Here is a 16,707-nt window from a genome sequence, read left to right on the forward strand (position 1 = left end):
AAGTTCATCACATGAATCATTCACAATAAAAACGAGAGTGGAAGATTGCGATTTTTTTTGTTTACATCGAATCGGGCGCAATAATAACAAGATTAACTCGATCGAACCTCGTCAGAAGTGAACAATTTATACTGTTTGATGATAAAATGTCACAGCCACTAGGTAATCGCCATACTCTTCGATTTCATCGCATGACCGACATCCAATCGGACTTTGTGTGTATTCTCTACAGATTGGACAATTCCCAAAGAGGATTTCTTCCTCGAAATGCTGGAAGTTCTGATCAATTCGATCATCTACGTCCGAAATGTGTATCCCGAATCGATATTCAAGCGACAGAAAATGTACAACACAACCTGCTACATATGCATCTACCCACCACTACGCGAATACATACAAAACGTTCTCAAAACGGCCATCACATTGAAGCGCCAGGACGAACTGTACAAAGTCGATTTGGTGTTCGAGAAGGACGAAACGACACTGGAAATGTTTTCGTTCGGATTTGAGTCGGCACCCGGCCAGAAGCAGCTGTTCGACGACGACGATCAGTATTTGATCGAAGCCGAGGTGACGATTCGAGCGATTCTGTTGGGTCTGGATGAGAAATGCAAAAATTTGAGACGACTGCCAACGTCCGGAGTAAATTTCAAGATATTGTTGCACACGACACAGGTGGCGCTGGTCAAATTAACGTGCGATCCGAAAGTGAAGGCAAGGATTAGTGATGGAAGTGGTCGGTCGGGTTTAACGGGAATCATTGATTTCTATTCTAGGAATTTCCGTGGACGCAAGGGAAAGACATTATGGCCGAATCGCACACAATTCTACCAATGGCAATGGTATCGGGATTTCAGCTGAGTGCCGAGGACTTCGTCTGATTCGTTACGTGCACCTTCTAAGACTTCAATAAAACGTTTCGTTCGTTCGTTTCTATCAAATGGGAATTTAATTCATTTCGGGAAGGTTCATGTTGACGGGCGGCCTATCGCATCTATCGATTTTGTTTGATGCTCAAGTACATCTTCCCTTGGATGGTCTGTTTGACCGGATTGATTTTCTTCAAAATTGCCGTCATCGTATCGACGAGCTTGTCGCTTGAGACGCCGGTTTTCTTGGTCTTGAATTTCGTCAACAGTTCGGTGGTTGTCATCGGTTTGCGCATGAGATAACGTCGAACCGCTTCCTCCGTAATGCCATAGTCACTGAAACAGTTAAACGGATAATTAGACAGCCGTTCAGAGTTATGTCGAATCGCCAAACGTACTCCTTGCTGTTGGAGACGCTTGTGAACGATGGCGGCAATGATGGTGGTGGATCCAATTTCGGTCGCTTGGCTGGTGTTGATGTTGGACTGTTACTGTTTTCGGATCCACCCAAATCGGTCGGCATTGAGAATTTCCGTTTGTTGTTCTCCACTGGCGAAGCTGATCGTGAATTGTTGTTTGAGCTTCCGTTCGTTTTCTTCTTCTTCACATCAACATCAGAGTCGCTGCTGTCCGAACTTAGTTCGCTGGAGGAGCCTAAAACATCGAGTGAAATTTGGAAATGAGAAAATTTCCAAATGGAACGAACGCCGGAACGCATCGGAACACTTACCCTTCTTCTCTTCCTTTGATTTTTTCTTCAATTTCTTTCGCTTTTTGTCTTTGGCCTCCTTGGCATCTTTTGCCTCTTTAGCCTCTTTCTTCGCCATTGCTTCGTCCTCCTCTTTATCTGATTCGCCGGATTTCTTTTCATCGTCGGAGTCCTCGTCAGACGTCAGTAATTTGCGTAGCGCATCTTCTTCAGCCACGGATTTCATTTGCTTCTCCGGTTCCTGTTCACTGAAAACACACAATTTTCAATTCTAAAAATCACGAAGCAAAAATGGGTGTGAAGACCAACGAACCTATCACTTGAATCAGAAATGTAGTCCAATTCGCGACCTTCCTCATCCCCATCATCCGATTCCTCGCCGGCACTTTCATCTAAATTTCGTTTCTTTTTCGGCTTCTCCGGCTGGCCTTTCTTCTTCTTCTTTTTCTCATCGCCACTGTCATCCTCTTCTTTCGCTTTCGGCTTGTCCTCCTCATCGGAATCCGAATCATCATCCGATTCCATCCACTCATCCATGTCGCTGATCTTTAATTCCTTTCCCTTCTTTCCTGCTGCCTTTTTCAATTTCGCTTCTTCTGGATCCTCTGGCTCATCGTCATCACCCTTCAAACGTTTCCGTAACATGAGCGAGAAGAAATTCATGACCTTCTTTCGTCGGCCAAACTCGTGTTCGGCCTCTTCGGCCGATAATGCCTTGTACCGTTGAATCGGTTGGAAATTGTACCATTCGTTCAGTGGATATGCTTCTATGGCTCCGTCCGGAGCATGGGCGAACACATAAAAGGCAGCATTTTCACCAACTCCGCCTTCTCTGATCCCGCGAAACTTTTTACCCGACTTTCCACCAACTTTCAATATCCATGGTTGGGCCTCCGGTTTGTATCGTTTCGCAACGATACCGTACTTTTTGCGTCGCACCTCTTCTCGCAACTCACGATTGTATTCGGATCCGGCACCGAATTTCGGTGTGTCTTCATCGAGTCCTTTGAATTCTTTGAGATTGTTTTCTCGCTCCAATTTCACCATTTTCCATTGAGCGAAATCCACATTCAGCGTTGCGTTGAATCTCATGACATGATGGTGCTTTTTGAGATTTTTCGGTACGCGAATGACGAATTCCTGTACAGAGGCAGGTGGCGCCGTTGATGAGCTCTACATAAATGGGTTCAAGTAAAAAATGGTTATTTCACCAGGCTGTAATGGTCTTAATGCAGCATGAAATTATTAAATGTCACTCGCATTTCTAACGTTTAAGTTCTTACCGGTCGAACATTCTGGTTAGACATTCTGGTTCCGGATGTAAACGAGAATATTCGTCAAAAATTTTGATTATTTTTGGAAATGAATTTTTGATGACCACACAAGAAAACCGTTCCAAAACAATGTATGCAGTCGTTTACAATCATTAGCCTTGCGGTTGACGTTCAAATGTCAGATGTTTTGTCGGTTTTATGTCAAACAAATTTAAAGACCCAGCAAGCAACCATAGTTGAAAGTTGGTAGATTTAAATGACAACCAGTCGTATATTTCACTGGACTACAGTAATACGTTACTTACTTAGACAGTTCGTAAAGTATAGTTTCCACTTAAAAAGAGCACTCCGTTTAGCCTCCGTCTACATGACAGTTGTAAAATAGAACAAAGGAACTGTCACGTAAACGGAGTAAAAAATTGAAATAAATTCAATTTCCACTACGTTTGCGTGACACTTCTTTTGTTCTATTTTACAACTGTCATGTAGACGGAGGCTAAACGGAGTGCTCTTTTTAAGTGGAAACTATACTTAAGACTATGCAAAATGCATGAAACAAGCGTTTACATCAAGTTTGCATCAGGCATGAAAGATATTTGACAGATGGGTCATGCATTTTATGTCAATCATTTTGCATGGGCCTATTTTCCGAGCTTTTTTCAGACACATGCTCAAGAACTGTGGTCGATTCTGATGCTTTTCTGTTAGTGTTAGTGTTATTCCTAAGAAAATCAAATTTCCAACTTGTTTTAAGAGGTAACTGAACACTGTAAGGAATCGGAACCTTATTGGATTCAACAAGATTAAAGTTTCAGAATAGATCAAATACAAAACGACTTTATTCAGTGGGATACGAATTAGAAGTGAACAAAATAATTTTAGGGGAACTGATTGAAAGTAGTAATTCAGTTTACTTTGTTAAGTACTGTCTCTACGTTTAATTACTTAACGTGAACCATGGGTAAGGGAAGAGCGTCGTAGCTCTGTTTGTTTTGCCTTTGAACTGATGTCTTAGCTTTCATTTGTAGGTATAGCAGCTGACGATATTTTCAGTGATTCAAAACGTCCTGGTTAAGGACGTAACGTTTGATCTACATATGATCTTCAATTAATAAAACATGACAGTAGCTCTCGTTTTACTGTCTCTCGTGGATGTTAAAAAAAAACTGGGAAAGGAGACAATTGGTTTTGTGTTGTAACCTGTTTTCCTGTCGTTATTTGTTAGATCTCTTTAGCTGTTTGAATAGCCCGGTACTAAACTGCAATGTTAAAAATATCGTAAACTTGAATGGCTGATACTCTCTCAACAAACACAACAAACTCTCTTCAACAAAGGCCTTCGAAGTTTCAGCGGATGAAGAAAATGACCACTTCTCGTCTGAGTTGTGAAATAGTTATTTGTTAACCAGGGAGAGAAAATAGGATTTTTCATCAAGAGAGAAGGTTTGCTCAAGGTGGAATTTCCTATTTTCTCCCCGAGGAGAACACAACGTTTCTCATGCTTGCGTGCTGCGAAGATCCGCATTTTTGTCCAATTTGAACAAAATAAAATGAATAGCGCGTTTTGGTATTCAGCCACTTTAGGTGATAAAATAATCATTATCTCACCCAATATGGTTGAACCCGCCATTTTAGGAGTGAAATTGCTTTCAAAATATGACATAAAATGTATGAGCAAAATGTCAAATATTTTTGCAAGCACAATGTTTACCTATGAGTAATGGTTGCAAAATATTTGACAGATAACTCGTACATTTTATGTCATATTTTGCATTGGTCGATTTTTCATGATATGTGTACTAGCCTTAAGGATTTTCTTATGCTCAAAACAAACGAGGCATTAAAAACGTGTTTTGGTCCTAGTTTTCATTGACAGATGCAGCAGTCGCAATTTTGAATAGAAAAAGTTCTAACTTCATTTGACAGTTTCCAGGCCCGGACTGGCCATACGGTGAATTCGGGGGATTCCCGATGGGCCTTTTGGATTTTTGTATGAAAATTTTTAATTTGTGGGCCTTTTTAAATTGAGTTGCATGGAGCCCCCGATGGGCTTTTTCGAGCCAGCCCGGTACTGACAGTTTCGAAAATTTCGTCATGAAAAATAGGACCAAAATACGTTTTCAATGCCTCGTTTGTTTTGAGCAATATAGGATCAAAACACGTTTTCAATGCCTCGTTTGTTTTGAGCATTATTTCTATCATAAAAATTATTATTTCGAAATATATGGACCACTAGAATTTTTTGTGGACAAGTTTCTCTTTCTCTTTAAATGAATTCATGAATTCATGATTAATTGATGATAATGCAAACTGCTTCCCAATTTCAAATTCAGAACCTTGGTTCTTATCGCTGCGCACTTTTTCTGAAACTAACACAACAACTTTGTTGGAGTTGGAGGTGCCACATGCGAAATGCAAACGGCCGCTCGCACAGTATTAAAAATCATAATAAAGATGGCCTGTCGATGGGACATTGAGTGACTCAAATTAAATTGATTTTGGTCGAATAAAGCATTTAATTAATTACATTCATCAGTATCGAATTGCATTCAAAGTATTTTGGTATTCTCGGTGTGAATTTAGTAAAGGTGTTTCCGCTCCAAAATGATCTAAATACGTGTCCATTTACATTGTGTGCCACATTCACTTTCAATATTTTTGGTGACAACACAAAAGAATTTTTTTTTGTTTTCATTTTTTTCTCTCCGTGTAAAAAAAAAGTGTTCTTAGCAATTGCTTAGCAATTCGAGTGATATTTTAAATTGATTATAATTATGATGACCACACGTAGCAGAACATTGCTGTCGGTCAGCCTGGATCCATCGCTTACAAATGATCCATTGCGTGAGCTGTTCGAGGCTTGTAAATCTGGTGACACTGTTAAAGTGAAGAAACTAATTACGTCACAGACGGTGAATGCCAGAGATACAGCTGGTAATCGCAAATCGACTCCGTTACATTTCGCTGCAGGTAAACACTATAGCAATATTGATATGTCCTTGAGTGCGAAGGACACATTTTGTGTGTGTGAGAGAGAAAATAATTGTTCTGGAAAGTGGGCCCACTGTTATCAGATGCATTTTTTAGTGGACTTTTTTTCTACATGCCCAGAAAGGTGTTGGACCCTGGAAGCAGGGTCTATTTTAAGAGAATTAAATTCTCAAAGATTACCACATATCATTTTGTGTCTTTTTGCCTGAAAAGGCGATACATCAAAGTTCCTTTCATTGTTTTTAACCTGAACTGATTACATTATACGAGATTTAACAGAAAATAGAATTCGGGATTCTTCGAGAATTTCAGGAATTTAATTCCCTATAATAACCCTTGCCGAGAAGCCAAAGCCATTTTTTTTAAATAAATTTTCTTCATTCCTATGTCACATAATGCGGCTAGTGTGAGCTGATGGAGAACCACAATTATTCACTTTTCACTTGTAGATACATGAGAGGTAGATACATGAGAGGTAGATACATGGCCGGTTAAGATGTCGCTTTAAGGGTATTGCGTGTACTTTCGGGGCGAATTGGGTTTTAAATGCATCCACATTGACATATCTTCTTCTTCTTCTTCTTTTTCAGCCTGTTTCTATCCACTGCTGGATGTAGGCCTCTCCAACTTCTTTCCATTTCGTACGATTCATTGCCATTTGCTGCCAGTTTGTAACTGCAATATTCTTAATTCCGTTTGTCCATCTCTCTGGTGGTCTACCTATAGCTCGTCTTTTATATGGTTGCCAGTTCATGTACTTTTTGGTCCAACGTTCGTCTGTCCTTCTTGCAATATGTCCCGCCCAGCTCCATTTCAGAGATGCTATTCTTTCCATGACATCAACGACCCTGGTCTGTTGTCGAATCCATAGATTCGTCATTCTGTCTCTGAGTGTTATTCCAAGCATACTCCGTTCCATGGCTCTTTGTGTCACTCTCAATTTTTGTTCGGATGCTTTCGTTAAAGTTAACGTTTCCGCTCCATAAGTGAGCACTGGAAGGACACAAGTGTCGAAAACTTTGCGTTTCAGACCTTTGTTCATTTTGCTTTTGAAAATTAGTCTGAGTTTTCCGAACGCTGCCCATGCAAGACCAATCCTACGTCTTATTTCTGCAGTTTGGTTGTCCAGACCTAACTTCAGTTTATGTCCTAGATATACGTAGCTGTCGACTCATATGACAAATGAGCCGTTGAAAATATGGTAAACATTTGACTATTTTCACTAAATTCTAACGGTTCTTCTGCATACCCTTCCTCTACGTGCTTACGAAAGATTTGATAGAAACATATTTTCAGCTGCTGACTAACTTTTTTGAAATCAGCGTGCTCAAACCGAAATACAAAAACGATTTTCTGCTCAAAAATTGCCTCTAGTTGAACACTAGTTGTATGCATTGACTGTAAGGGACCAACACAGATAAAAATATGGACCTAGATCTAGATCTTTTTCGGATTAACAGTACGCGACCGAATCTTTTTTAGAATTTAAATTTAATCCCCTCAGGGATTACTTGAACTTATCCCCAAATAAGGAATCCTTATAGAAGAATTACTTTTTAATCTTTTAGGCCCTGACGTGTGACGCTTGTTTACCATGAAAATGAAAATTTCATTTTAAGAATCATATCGCCAAGACTTCAGGTGATTTAACTTTGGGAACAAGCTGTTGTCCATTTAAATGAGTGATAGCTCGTTGAATTCGCCTTTCAATTCTAGGAAACGCGTATCTTTCACTTTTTCGAAAAAAAAAAAATTTTGAGAAAAGCGTTGAAAAGTCAGAGATTACCGAAAACAGTTTTTCGTCAATAACTCAAGAAAAAATAATTTCAAATTGTTGTAATGTTGTACGAATGTCGGCCTTGGAAAGACCTACAGGTAGAGTATACGCACTGGCTGGTGCGAGTGCATCCACGAGAGTTATGACTAAAAATATAGTGAATATTCGGAGAGTCCGCCTTCCCTGCAGCTTCGATGTTCCACGGAACTGAGTATGGGGTGTTGTAGCTGGCCTCATCCACTATCGTTCCACATTTTTTTTTTTTTATTAAGGAGATAGCTGATTAACTACTGTGAGTTAAATCGCGCACGGAGGCCTCCGTTGGGCCTATTGTGCTACTATCGATGATTTGTTACGGTTCTATGCTGATTCCTGGAATCTACCTGAACTAACGATGAAGTTCAAGACGTCCTTGGGTAGCAAATGTTTGATGGACTGGTATTTAATGGTGTAGTTGCCCAGATGCTTCATCCTGTTTAGGCAGTCACACAGAAAATGCTCAGCTGTGTCAGTATGGTGACCGCATAGGTCACAGCTCGAATCAGAACGTTTGCCTATAGTGGTGTGGTGTTTGTTGAAGCCGTAGTGTCCAGTGATCACTCCAGTGTATAATTTTAACCTCGTACGACTGACATTAATTAAGTACTTGGTGTTGATCCTGCTGATGCGTATGCAATGTTTGGACTGTCGGCATGATCTGATATTAGCCCAGTGTTCTCTGAATTTCTTTTCTCTTAAGGAAAGTATCTGTCGTTCAGCTATCGACGGCGGTACGCTATTTATGGGTTCCGGACCATATGTCTTGCTCAAAGCTGCCGCCTTGGCTAGCGTATCAGCTTTTTCGTTACCCTCGAAGCCCGAGTGTGCTGGAACCCATACTAGCTTCAAATTGTTTACCTGCGCTATTTGGTTCACTAGGTGCCAGCATTCTAACGACAGGGCAGAACTTTGCGTGTACGACTTAAGTGCTTTTAGGGCTGCTTGGCTGTCTGAACAAATATATATTGATTGTCGAATGGAATTGTCATCTACCAAAGAATGGCCAGCGGCCAAGATAGCCCGAAGTTCGGCAAGAAAAATCGATGAAAACTCTCCTGGTGGAATCTGCATTTCGATATTTAGCTTAGAGCAATACATGCCTGCTCCAGCATTGTCCTTAATAACTGAACCGTCTGTATATAGAACAGTGCCTATCTTTGGTGGGAATGTGCCATTCAGCCATTCTTCTCGGCTAGGGACGACGACTTCGAAATCTCTATCTAAAGTGAAAACTTTGGTAATTTTATCTGAAGGCATGGACAGAACAGGTAGAGAATCCTTAGCCTTAAACCAAGTGTTGGTATGTTCAGTAGGTGTCAAGTTTTTGTCATCCAAGGATGCGATTCTACCTAAGGTCTTAATTGCTTCCGATTGTATAAGAATGTGAAGTGGAGGTAGATTTAATAAGGCTTCCAACGCATCTGTTGGTGTGGACTTCCATGCACCCGTAATGGCTCTGCAAGCCAGTCTCTGGAATTTTTTGAGCCTGTCTTGTACATTTTTTCGGTCTCCAATGTGGTTTCATACGAAAGAGCCCTACAGAAGGATAGGTCTGATAATTGTTGTACATATAAATGAACCCAGTACTTTTGGGCTGCAAAGCCTACAGAAGTCTTAGAAAAAAAGTTGGTGCCAAAATGTAGATTTTTTCCTTGTTTCTGAGGGCCCAACTGCTGGAACAGCATCTGGAACGGTACTACGGCAGTCATTTTTTATCGTCTACTACTCTTTTACCTTATCAACAGAAAAACGCTGCGCTATGTCGCGAATATAAAGTTGTTACAACAGATCCAATGTTAGTAATATGAAGAGAAAAATTATTAAATTTTTCTCGGAGGATTTTCGTCAAAAAAAAGTGTTAGCGTATAGCACATGACCTCAGGAGTCTTTCCTGCCAATTTCAATCTAGAATTTCTCTATACTATCTTTGTAATGTCTACATTGATTTAATGATTTATTGAAACTACTAGTGAAGGACTACTTCACTTGAAAATTTTATGCGTAGCCTGGATCTGGTATCGCAAGGCAGAAGAATGCATCGGTAGTCCCATTGAAACATATTAGGACCAAATCATGTTTCAATAAATTTAGAGCGATTTAAAGCGATACATCGATTTTATCTCGTCCCGACGGCGATGTCTCGCCTTAATTAGAGAACCAACAATGTCCAAGAGCAAGGGACTATTCGCAATGAGTGTGATTCTTGCACAAGACGACTAATTAATTTTGTCATCAACTTAGGCTATGGACGTCGTGAAGTGGTCGAATTTTTGTTGGCTCACGGAGCATGTATACAAGCCTGTGATGAAGGTGGCCTACATCCGTTGCACAATGCCTGCAGCTTCGGGCACGCTGATGTGGTTCGTTTGCTATTAGAAGCTGGAGCTAGTCCGAACACAACCGACAACTGGAATTACACACCACTTCATGAGGCTGCCAGCAAAGGAAAAGTCGATGTGTGCATAGGTGAGCTGATTATGATATCCCCCTCGATATCCCATCTCTAATTTCGTTTAAAATTCGATAGCCTTGCTGCAGCACGGAGCGAATGCAAATATTCGAAACTCTGAACAAAAGACTCCTCTCGATCTGGCCGATGATGCGACAAGATCCGTTTTGACCGGTGAATATCACAAGGATGAACTGCTAGAAGCGGCACGATCGGGTGGCGAAGACAAACTGTTGGCTCTCTTAACGCCATTGAATGTAAATTGTCACGCTAGTGATGGACGACGATCAACGCCACTACATTTGGCTGCTGGTTACAATCGCATCAGAATCGTTCAGATTCTATTGCAGCACGGAGCTGATGTGCATGCGAAGGTAAATTTTTTTGTTACTGCTTTTTTGGACCTTAGTCAAACTTGGTCAAACTGTCGTCAAAAATCCCTACTTAGTATCGACACTCCCGTTCGTTTTTCCTTAAAAAAGGAATTGACTCAGGACGGGCTACACTGATTACTATTGGTAATTACCCAAAGATCATCAAAACCCTTTCTTATCTTCAAACTTGAACTAGCTGCAGGTCTGGAAACTTATTGTTTTATAAGCTCCCAGATCCGTATTATCAGTGTTATAAACGTAGGGACAAGCGACTTAACTGGCTCAGATACTTCGTCGTATCTGTAAGAACCCACACTCATTTTGAAACAGCCTCAATCAATTTTTCTAATTAAAGGACAAAGGTGGATTGGTTCCGCTACACAATGCCTGCTCGTACGGTCACTTTGAAGTAACTGAGCTGCTAATCAAACACGGAGCCAATGTGAATGCTAACGATCTGTGGGCATTTACACCATTGCAGTAAGTGAAACGCTTTTCCGTCGATTGTGATGCACAGCTCCATTTAATTCGATTTTTTTTCTTAACAACAGCGAGGCTGCATCAAAGACCCGACTGGAAGTCTGCAGTTTATTACTCAGCGAAGGTGCCGATCCATCACTACTGAATTGTCACAATAAGTCAGCTATCGATTCGGCGCCGACGAGGGAATTACAGGAACGAATAGCATGTAAGTTGACTGGTTTAAAATGTGGATGGAACGTTGTTTTAACGTCGATTTTCCTCTATCCCAGATGAATACAAAGGACATTGCGTCCTTCAAGCATGTCGTCAAGCCGATATTACGAAGCTGAAGAAAAACCTGACGACAGAGACTTGTAACTTTGTCCATCCGTACACTGGCGACACGCCGTTGCATTGTGTGTCCATGTCGATATATCCGAAGCGGAAGCAGGTTCTCGATATTTTAATTCGAAAGGGAGCGCTGCTGAATGAGAAAAATAAAAATCTGCTCACACCGTTGCACATTGCTGCCGACCATTCTCTCTACGAAATTATCGACACGTTGCTGAAGAACGGCGCCAAAGTGAATGCATTAGGTACGCTCGGAATAGGCTTGAGTCGATTTATCCATTCGATCATCATCTCCCCCTTCTTTTCATTCGCAATTTAGATGGATTGGGTCAGACCGCACTGCACCGTTGTGCTAGAGACGACAATATTCAAGCGTGTCGTTTGTTATTGTCATATGATATCGATTATACGATTGTGTCGTTGCAAGGATACACAGCCGCTCAGTTAGCGTCGGAAAATGTACTGAAAATTTTGAAAAGTCCACCAGATCCGGTTGATCTGGAAGTGCAATTACTGGAGTCGGCCAAATCCGGTGATCTGGAAACGGTCAAGAAAATTGTACTGTCCAATCCGCACACCGTTAACTGTCGAGACTTGGATGGAAGACACTCAACGCCGTTACATTTTGCTGCAGGTATGGTGCAGTTACAGATTTTGGTTCCAGTGGACCTGAGGTCCCTAAATGCGATTCCGTTTAAAATTTCCAATCGATTTCTTTGCAGGCTACAATCGTGTGCCGGTGGTAGAATTTCTACTCGAACACGGTGCCGAAGTCCATACGTCCGATAAAGGCGGCCTAGTTCCTCTGCACAATGCATGCTCGTACGGACATTACGAGGTCACTGAATTACTAGTCAAACACGGAGCCAATGTTAATGTTGCCGACCTGTGGAAGTTTACGCCCCTACACGAAGCCGCAGCGAAAAACAAATACGAAATTGTGAAACTGTTGATAAAGCACGGTGCCGATGTGACGAAAAAGAATCGAGATGGTGCTACACCCCTAGACTTAGTGCGTGAAGGTGATCAAGATGTTGCCGATCTGTTGCGTGGCAATGCGGCTCTGTTGGATGCGGCAAAGAAAGGGAATTTGGCTCGAGTCCAACGGCTTGTTACACCGGAAAATATTAACTGTTGTGATGCGCAAGGTAGGATGTGATTGTTGTTGTGGCCGTGAGTTGATACTTAACCGGACGAAATAATTCGTAGGTCGGAACAGTACACCCCTTCATCTGGCTGCTGGTTACAATAACTTCGAAGTGGCTGAGTTTTTGTTGGAGAACGGCGCCGAAGTTAATTCACAGGACAAGGGTGGACTGATACCACTTCATAACGCCTCATCGTACGGCCATTTAGATATTGCTGCTCTATTGATCAAACACAACACGATTGTGAATGCCACCGATCGATGGGGATTTACACCGTTACATGAAGCGGCCCAAAAAGGTCGTACACAATTGTGTGCGCTGCTGTTGGCTCATGGAGCAGGTATGATTGTAACGTTAAATGTGAAACGGAACGTCAATTTAATCGAAACACTTTCCCTGACCAGATGCCTACATGAAGAATCAAGAACGACAGACACCCATTGAATTAGCCTCAGCCGATGATGTGAAATGTTTGCTGCAAGATGCCATGACCGCATCCATAGGCAATCAGAATTTGGCTACATCGAATGCAACGTTGATCAGTACAGAAGCCACAACGCCCACCACAGAGACTGTGACGCTACCTACCGGTGCGTCAATGACATTAAGCGTTCCGATATCACAGACTTGCAGCCGTTCTGCACTTCGACCAGCTCAAGGAGCCGAATCTCATACGGACGGTGTACCGGATGAAATTACAACTGAACCGGAAACACTGTCCACCGTAGCTAGCCTACTGAACAGTTTACAGCTGGATCATTTGATTGAGCTGTTTGACCGGGAGCAGATTACGTTAGAAATTTTAGCCGAAATGGGACACGAAGACTTAAAACAGATTGGGGTGTCGGCGTATGGATTCCGGCACAAAATACTGAAAGGAATAGCTCAATTACGAACGACGACTGGTGAGTGCATTGCTTGCGAACGGTTTAGCATTGGGTCAGTACATTTTTGCTTTTGTGTGTAAAGGCTTAGGTCTATCGCCGAACCCTGGAACGTTGCTAGTAGACCTACTGCCAGACGACAAAGAATTTCTGGCCGTCGAAGAAGAAATGCAAGCCACCATACGAGAGCATCGCGATAACGGTCAATCAGGTGGCTTCTTCAGTCGATACAACATTATCAGAGTGAGTGTCTTACACGTTTGACAGTTGTGACATTTTGTGACAAAACTCCTGCCATTTCCACAGATTCAAAAAGTTCAGAATCGTAAGCTATGGGAACGGTACGCCCATCGTCGCAGCGAAATCACGGAGGAAAATAATCATCAATCCACCGAACGTATGCTGTTCCATGGCAGTCCGTTCATAAATGCCATCGTTCAGAAAGGATTCGATGAGCGACATGCGTACATTGGTGGAATGTTTGGCGCTGGATTGTATTTTTCAAGTGCGTTGTTACACACGCAGTCGTTTTGATAGTTGATACTAATGTACCGGAACGCATTACTTACAGAGCACAGTTCGAAGAGCAATCAGTACGTTTATGGCATCAATGGCGGTATTGGATGCCCATCGCATAAGGACAAATCGTGCTATTCGTGTCCTAGGTCAGTGTTTAATGGGGCACCACTAATGGTCTTCTCCTCCTTCGATAAATCCGCTAAAAATGATTCACTTCCAGGCAGTTACTGTTATGTAGAGTCGCATTAGGAAAATCATTTTTACAATTCAGTGCAATGAAAATGGCTCATGCTCCTCCCGGTCATCATTCCGTGATTGGTCGACCTTCGGTTGGTGGTTTACATTTCCCGGAATATGTTGTGTATCGCGGCGAACAGGTAAGATTTCCATTGTTTGCTGAACACAGTCCCAGCTCAGAACTACAGTCTCTGTCATTTCCAGGCATACCCCGAATATCTGATCACCTATCAGATTGTCAAACCGGAGGATAATTCCGGGAACGAGGAATCATCCAGATGATTTGCACTGCGTACGGTCACTGCAAACAATACTCGGAACAGCATGACTGTAACGGATAATCGTTTAGAAAAATATTTTGTCATAACACCGGCCGTTTCCATTGATCGCAGCAATACTCGAAATAGAAATACCACAACGACGACGACAACAGCATTAATGACAACCACCACGACCGATTCGAATGCCAGATCGTGGCAATGGTGCTCGTTATGGTGTTCGGCCATCAAATGTTTTAACGTCAATTCGGATCGGACCGGCCGTACCATCAACACTGCCATACCAATCGGTACGCGAGTCTACCAGCAGCAAAATGATAATCATTTTATACGAATCGATTTACCGCGCAAATATCGTGATAAAAATTGCAATATAACGTACGAATTGTGACGCATTGGTCGCATCGCGAACTCTGTGCTTCACGCGTTAACCCTTTCGTTCTCGTTTGTTTTTCAACATTAAAAAAAACCATTTAAAACCCGTCGTATGTAATATTAGAGCTATGTAATAGCACGAATGTAAAATTGTTTTGAACTTTAAATGAGTTAATAAAAGGCATTCCGTCGTTCTCGTTGGTGTTTTTTCTCTCTCTATCTATAAATCATCGGCCCGAAGTGACCGAAGAATGTGTTGCCTTTACAGCTGATTGACCCTTTAAGTTGGTTACAGTTAGAGGACCATGACTTGTCTTCCACTTTTCTGCATGCTTTTAGGAACACAAATTCTCTCTTACCGATTCCGGATGTGCCTCAACACATTACCTCTGATATGCCGCAAAATCAGATTGCTGACGTCTTATCTTCCCAAAGAATTGATCAATATTCGAATAATTTCCTGAGGAAGATGCGGGAAAACAGGAAAAGTGTCCCCTTCAAAGACCTTTAGACACAACTTTCACATCGTTAACTATTTACAACAATTATTTCATCTGAAGATTTAAGTAACAAAATTGCACAAAAAGTTGGAAATCCGCTGATTTCTTGACAGATACTGGCTACTGTTCCACGAACCCAATTTTCAAATATTATAGATTTTCTGATTAGTCTCGTCAATACCTTCCATTTGACGTATCGGTCATCATTTTTGAGCGAAAACTTCCGGAGATGCAAGCGAAAAACACCATTGACGACTAATCAGAAAATCTGTAAATTTGATTAATATTTGAAAATTGGGTTCGTGGAACAGTAGCTCTCAGGGAAACAGCGGATTTCCTTTTTCTGTGCAATTTTCTTACTTAAATCTTCAGATGAAATAATTGTTGTAAATAGTTAACGATGAGAAAGATGTCGTTGTCACAATTTGAGTGTCTAAAGGCCAACACACACTAGCATCTTGTGTCAGTTGGGAATATGATGTTTCTATTGTTAAAACCGGTTTAAACCGATTTTAGCTGATTAAACAATAGAAATATCGTATTCCCGATGACACTAGATGCTAGTGTGTGTTGGCCTTAAAGGTCCTTGAAGGGGATACGTTTCTTGTTTTCCCGCATCTCACTGTAACTATAACAGTAACAGTAACAATTCTGTCCCGTTCTACTGACAAGTAACGGGAACTACAAACGCATGTGAGGTATCATTAGAGAGCTGAGACAGAGTACTGTATGAGCAGACGTTTTTTTTATATCAAAAGTTATTTTAGCAAAGCTACATCACCCTCCAAAGTTCAACTATTTCAGGATAAAATATACATCGACAACGCATATAAACCATGTTTTTTGGGTGCATCGTCACCTGTGGAAGAAAAACAGTTAGGAAAATTGAAATTTTCAGATTTCGGCAAGGGTGTGACACTATTCACGCTATTCACATATATTTATTGTCGAAGTGTCTAGGTGGTTCACTTCCCAGCTCCACTGGCCACACAGTATAACCGGAAAGAGATTTTGAAAGCGGTTTTGGATTCTAGGGTTCATTTCAAAAATCGGCCCGATTTCGGTAGGCTGTTTTTCGAAAGAATCCCTCAGTAATCCCTTAACGTGCGATCGTTCCATCCCCAATATTATTGTTTAGTCCTATTTTTAATCCCTGAAGAAATTACATTTATTCAATTTTTAGCGAATATTAAAAATCTAATCCCACAAGAATTACTTTTTGAAAGTACACGGAAAATCCTGATATGCGTGTGAGAGCTATAAGTGGACTTAGCACCACAATTTTTTGGCATATAGCTGTGTTATGTATATTGCGAAGACTACAGTTAAAATAGCTGTGTAATTTATATTACAGCCGTGAGCCACATTTCAAATCTATCACGAGAAATAAAAAAAAATTTCCCAAACTTTCATGAATTTTGCGGTCACCCATCTAAGTACTAACCGCGCCGGTTGATGCTTAACCTGAGAA

At 41.4% G+C, this 16,707-nt stretch overlaps 3 protein-coding genes across 3 annotated transcripts; 2 read left to right on the forward strand and 1 right to left on the reverse strand.

Annotated features, from left to right (window-relative positions):
- The first annotated feature begins 1 nt into the window (after nucleotide 1).
- LOC119076150 (mitotic spindle assembly checkpoint protein MAD2B) lies at nucleotides 2–941 on the forward strand. The gene is made up of 3 exons (XM_037182833.1): nucleotides 2–162; nucleotides 233–714; nucleotides 777–941. The coding sequence occupies exons 1-3, from the start codon at nucleotides 147–149 to the stop codon at nucleotides 879–881; spliced, it is 603 nt and encodes a 200-aa protein (XP_037038728.1). The 5' UTR covers nucleotides 2–146; the 3' UTR covers nucleotides 882–941.
- Nucleotides 930–3,027, reverse strand: LOC119076061 (general transcription factor IIF subunit 1). Its single transcript, XM_037182698.1, has 5 exons — nucleotides 2,862–3,027; nucleotides 1,892–2,751; nucleotides 1,600–1,826; nucleotides 1,268–1,523; nucleotides 930–1,205 (listed from the first exon to the last, which is right to left on the reverse strand). The coding sequence occupies exons 1-5, from the start codon at nucleotides 2,883–2,885 to the stop codon at nucleotides 995–997; spliced, it is 1,578 nt and encodes a 525-aa protein (XP_037038593.1). The 5' UTR covers nucleotides 2,886–3,027; the 3' UTR covers nucleotides 930–994.
- A 2,254-nt stretch (nucleotides 3,028–5,281) lies between these two features.
- On the forward strand, nucleotides 5,282–14,930 carry LOC119076014 (poly [ADP-ribose] polymerase tankyrase). Its single transcript, XM_037182605.1, has 15 exons — nucleotides 5,282–5,822; nucleotides 9,901–10,125; nucleotides 10,187–10,482; nucleotides 10,838–10,962; nucleotides 11,034–11,170; nucleotides 11,235–11,540; nucleotides 11,615–11,929; nucleotides 12,018–12,443; nucleotides 12,505–12,783; nucleotides 12,848–13,348; nucleotides 13,413–13,570; nucleotides 13,634–13,832; nucleotides 13,899–13,992; nucleotides 14,067–14,223; nucleotides 14,288–14,930. The coding sequence occupies exons 1-15, from the start codon at nucleotides 5,627–5,629 to the stop codon at nucleotides 14,363–14,365; spliced, it is 3,492 nt and encodes a 1,163-aa protein (XP_037038500.1). The 5' UTR covers nucleotides 5,282–5,626; the 3' UTR covers nucleotides 14,366–14,930.
- Nucleotides 14,931–16,707: the final 1,777 nt, after the last annotated feature.

The sequence above is a fragment of the Bradysia coprophila genome, unplaced genomic scaffold (genome assembly GCF_014529535.1).
Source record: "Bradysia coprophila strain Holo2 unplaced genomic scaffold, BU_Bcop_v1 contig_232, whole genome shotgun sequence".
In the NCBI taxonomy this organism is placed as follows: domain Eukaryota; kingdom Metazoa; phylum Arthropoda; class Insecta; order Diptera; family Sciaridae; genus Bradysia; species Bradysia coprophila.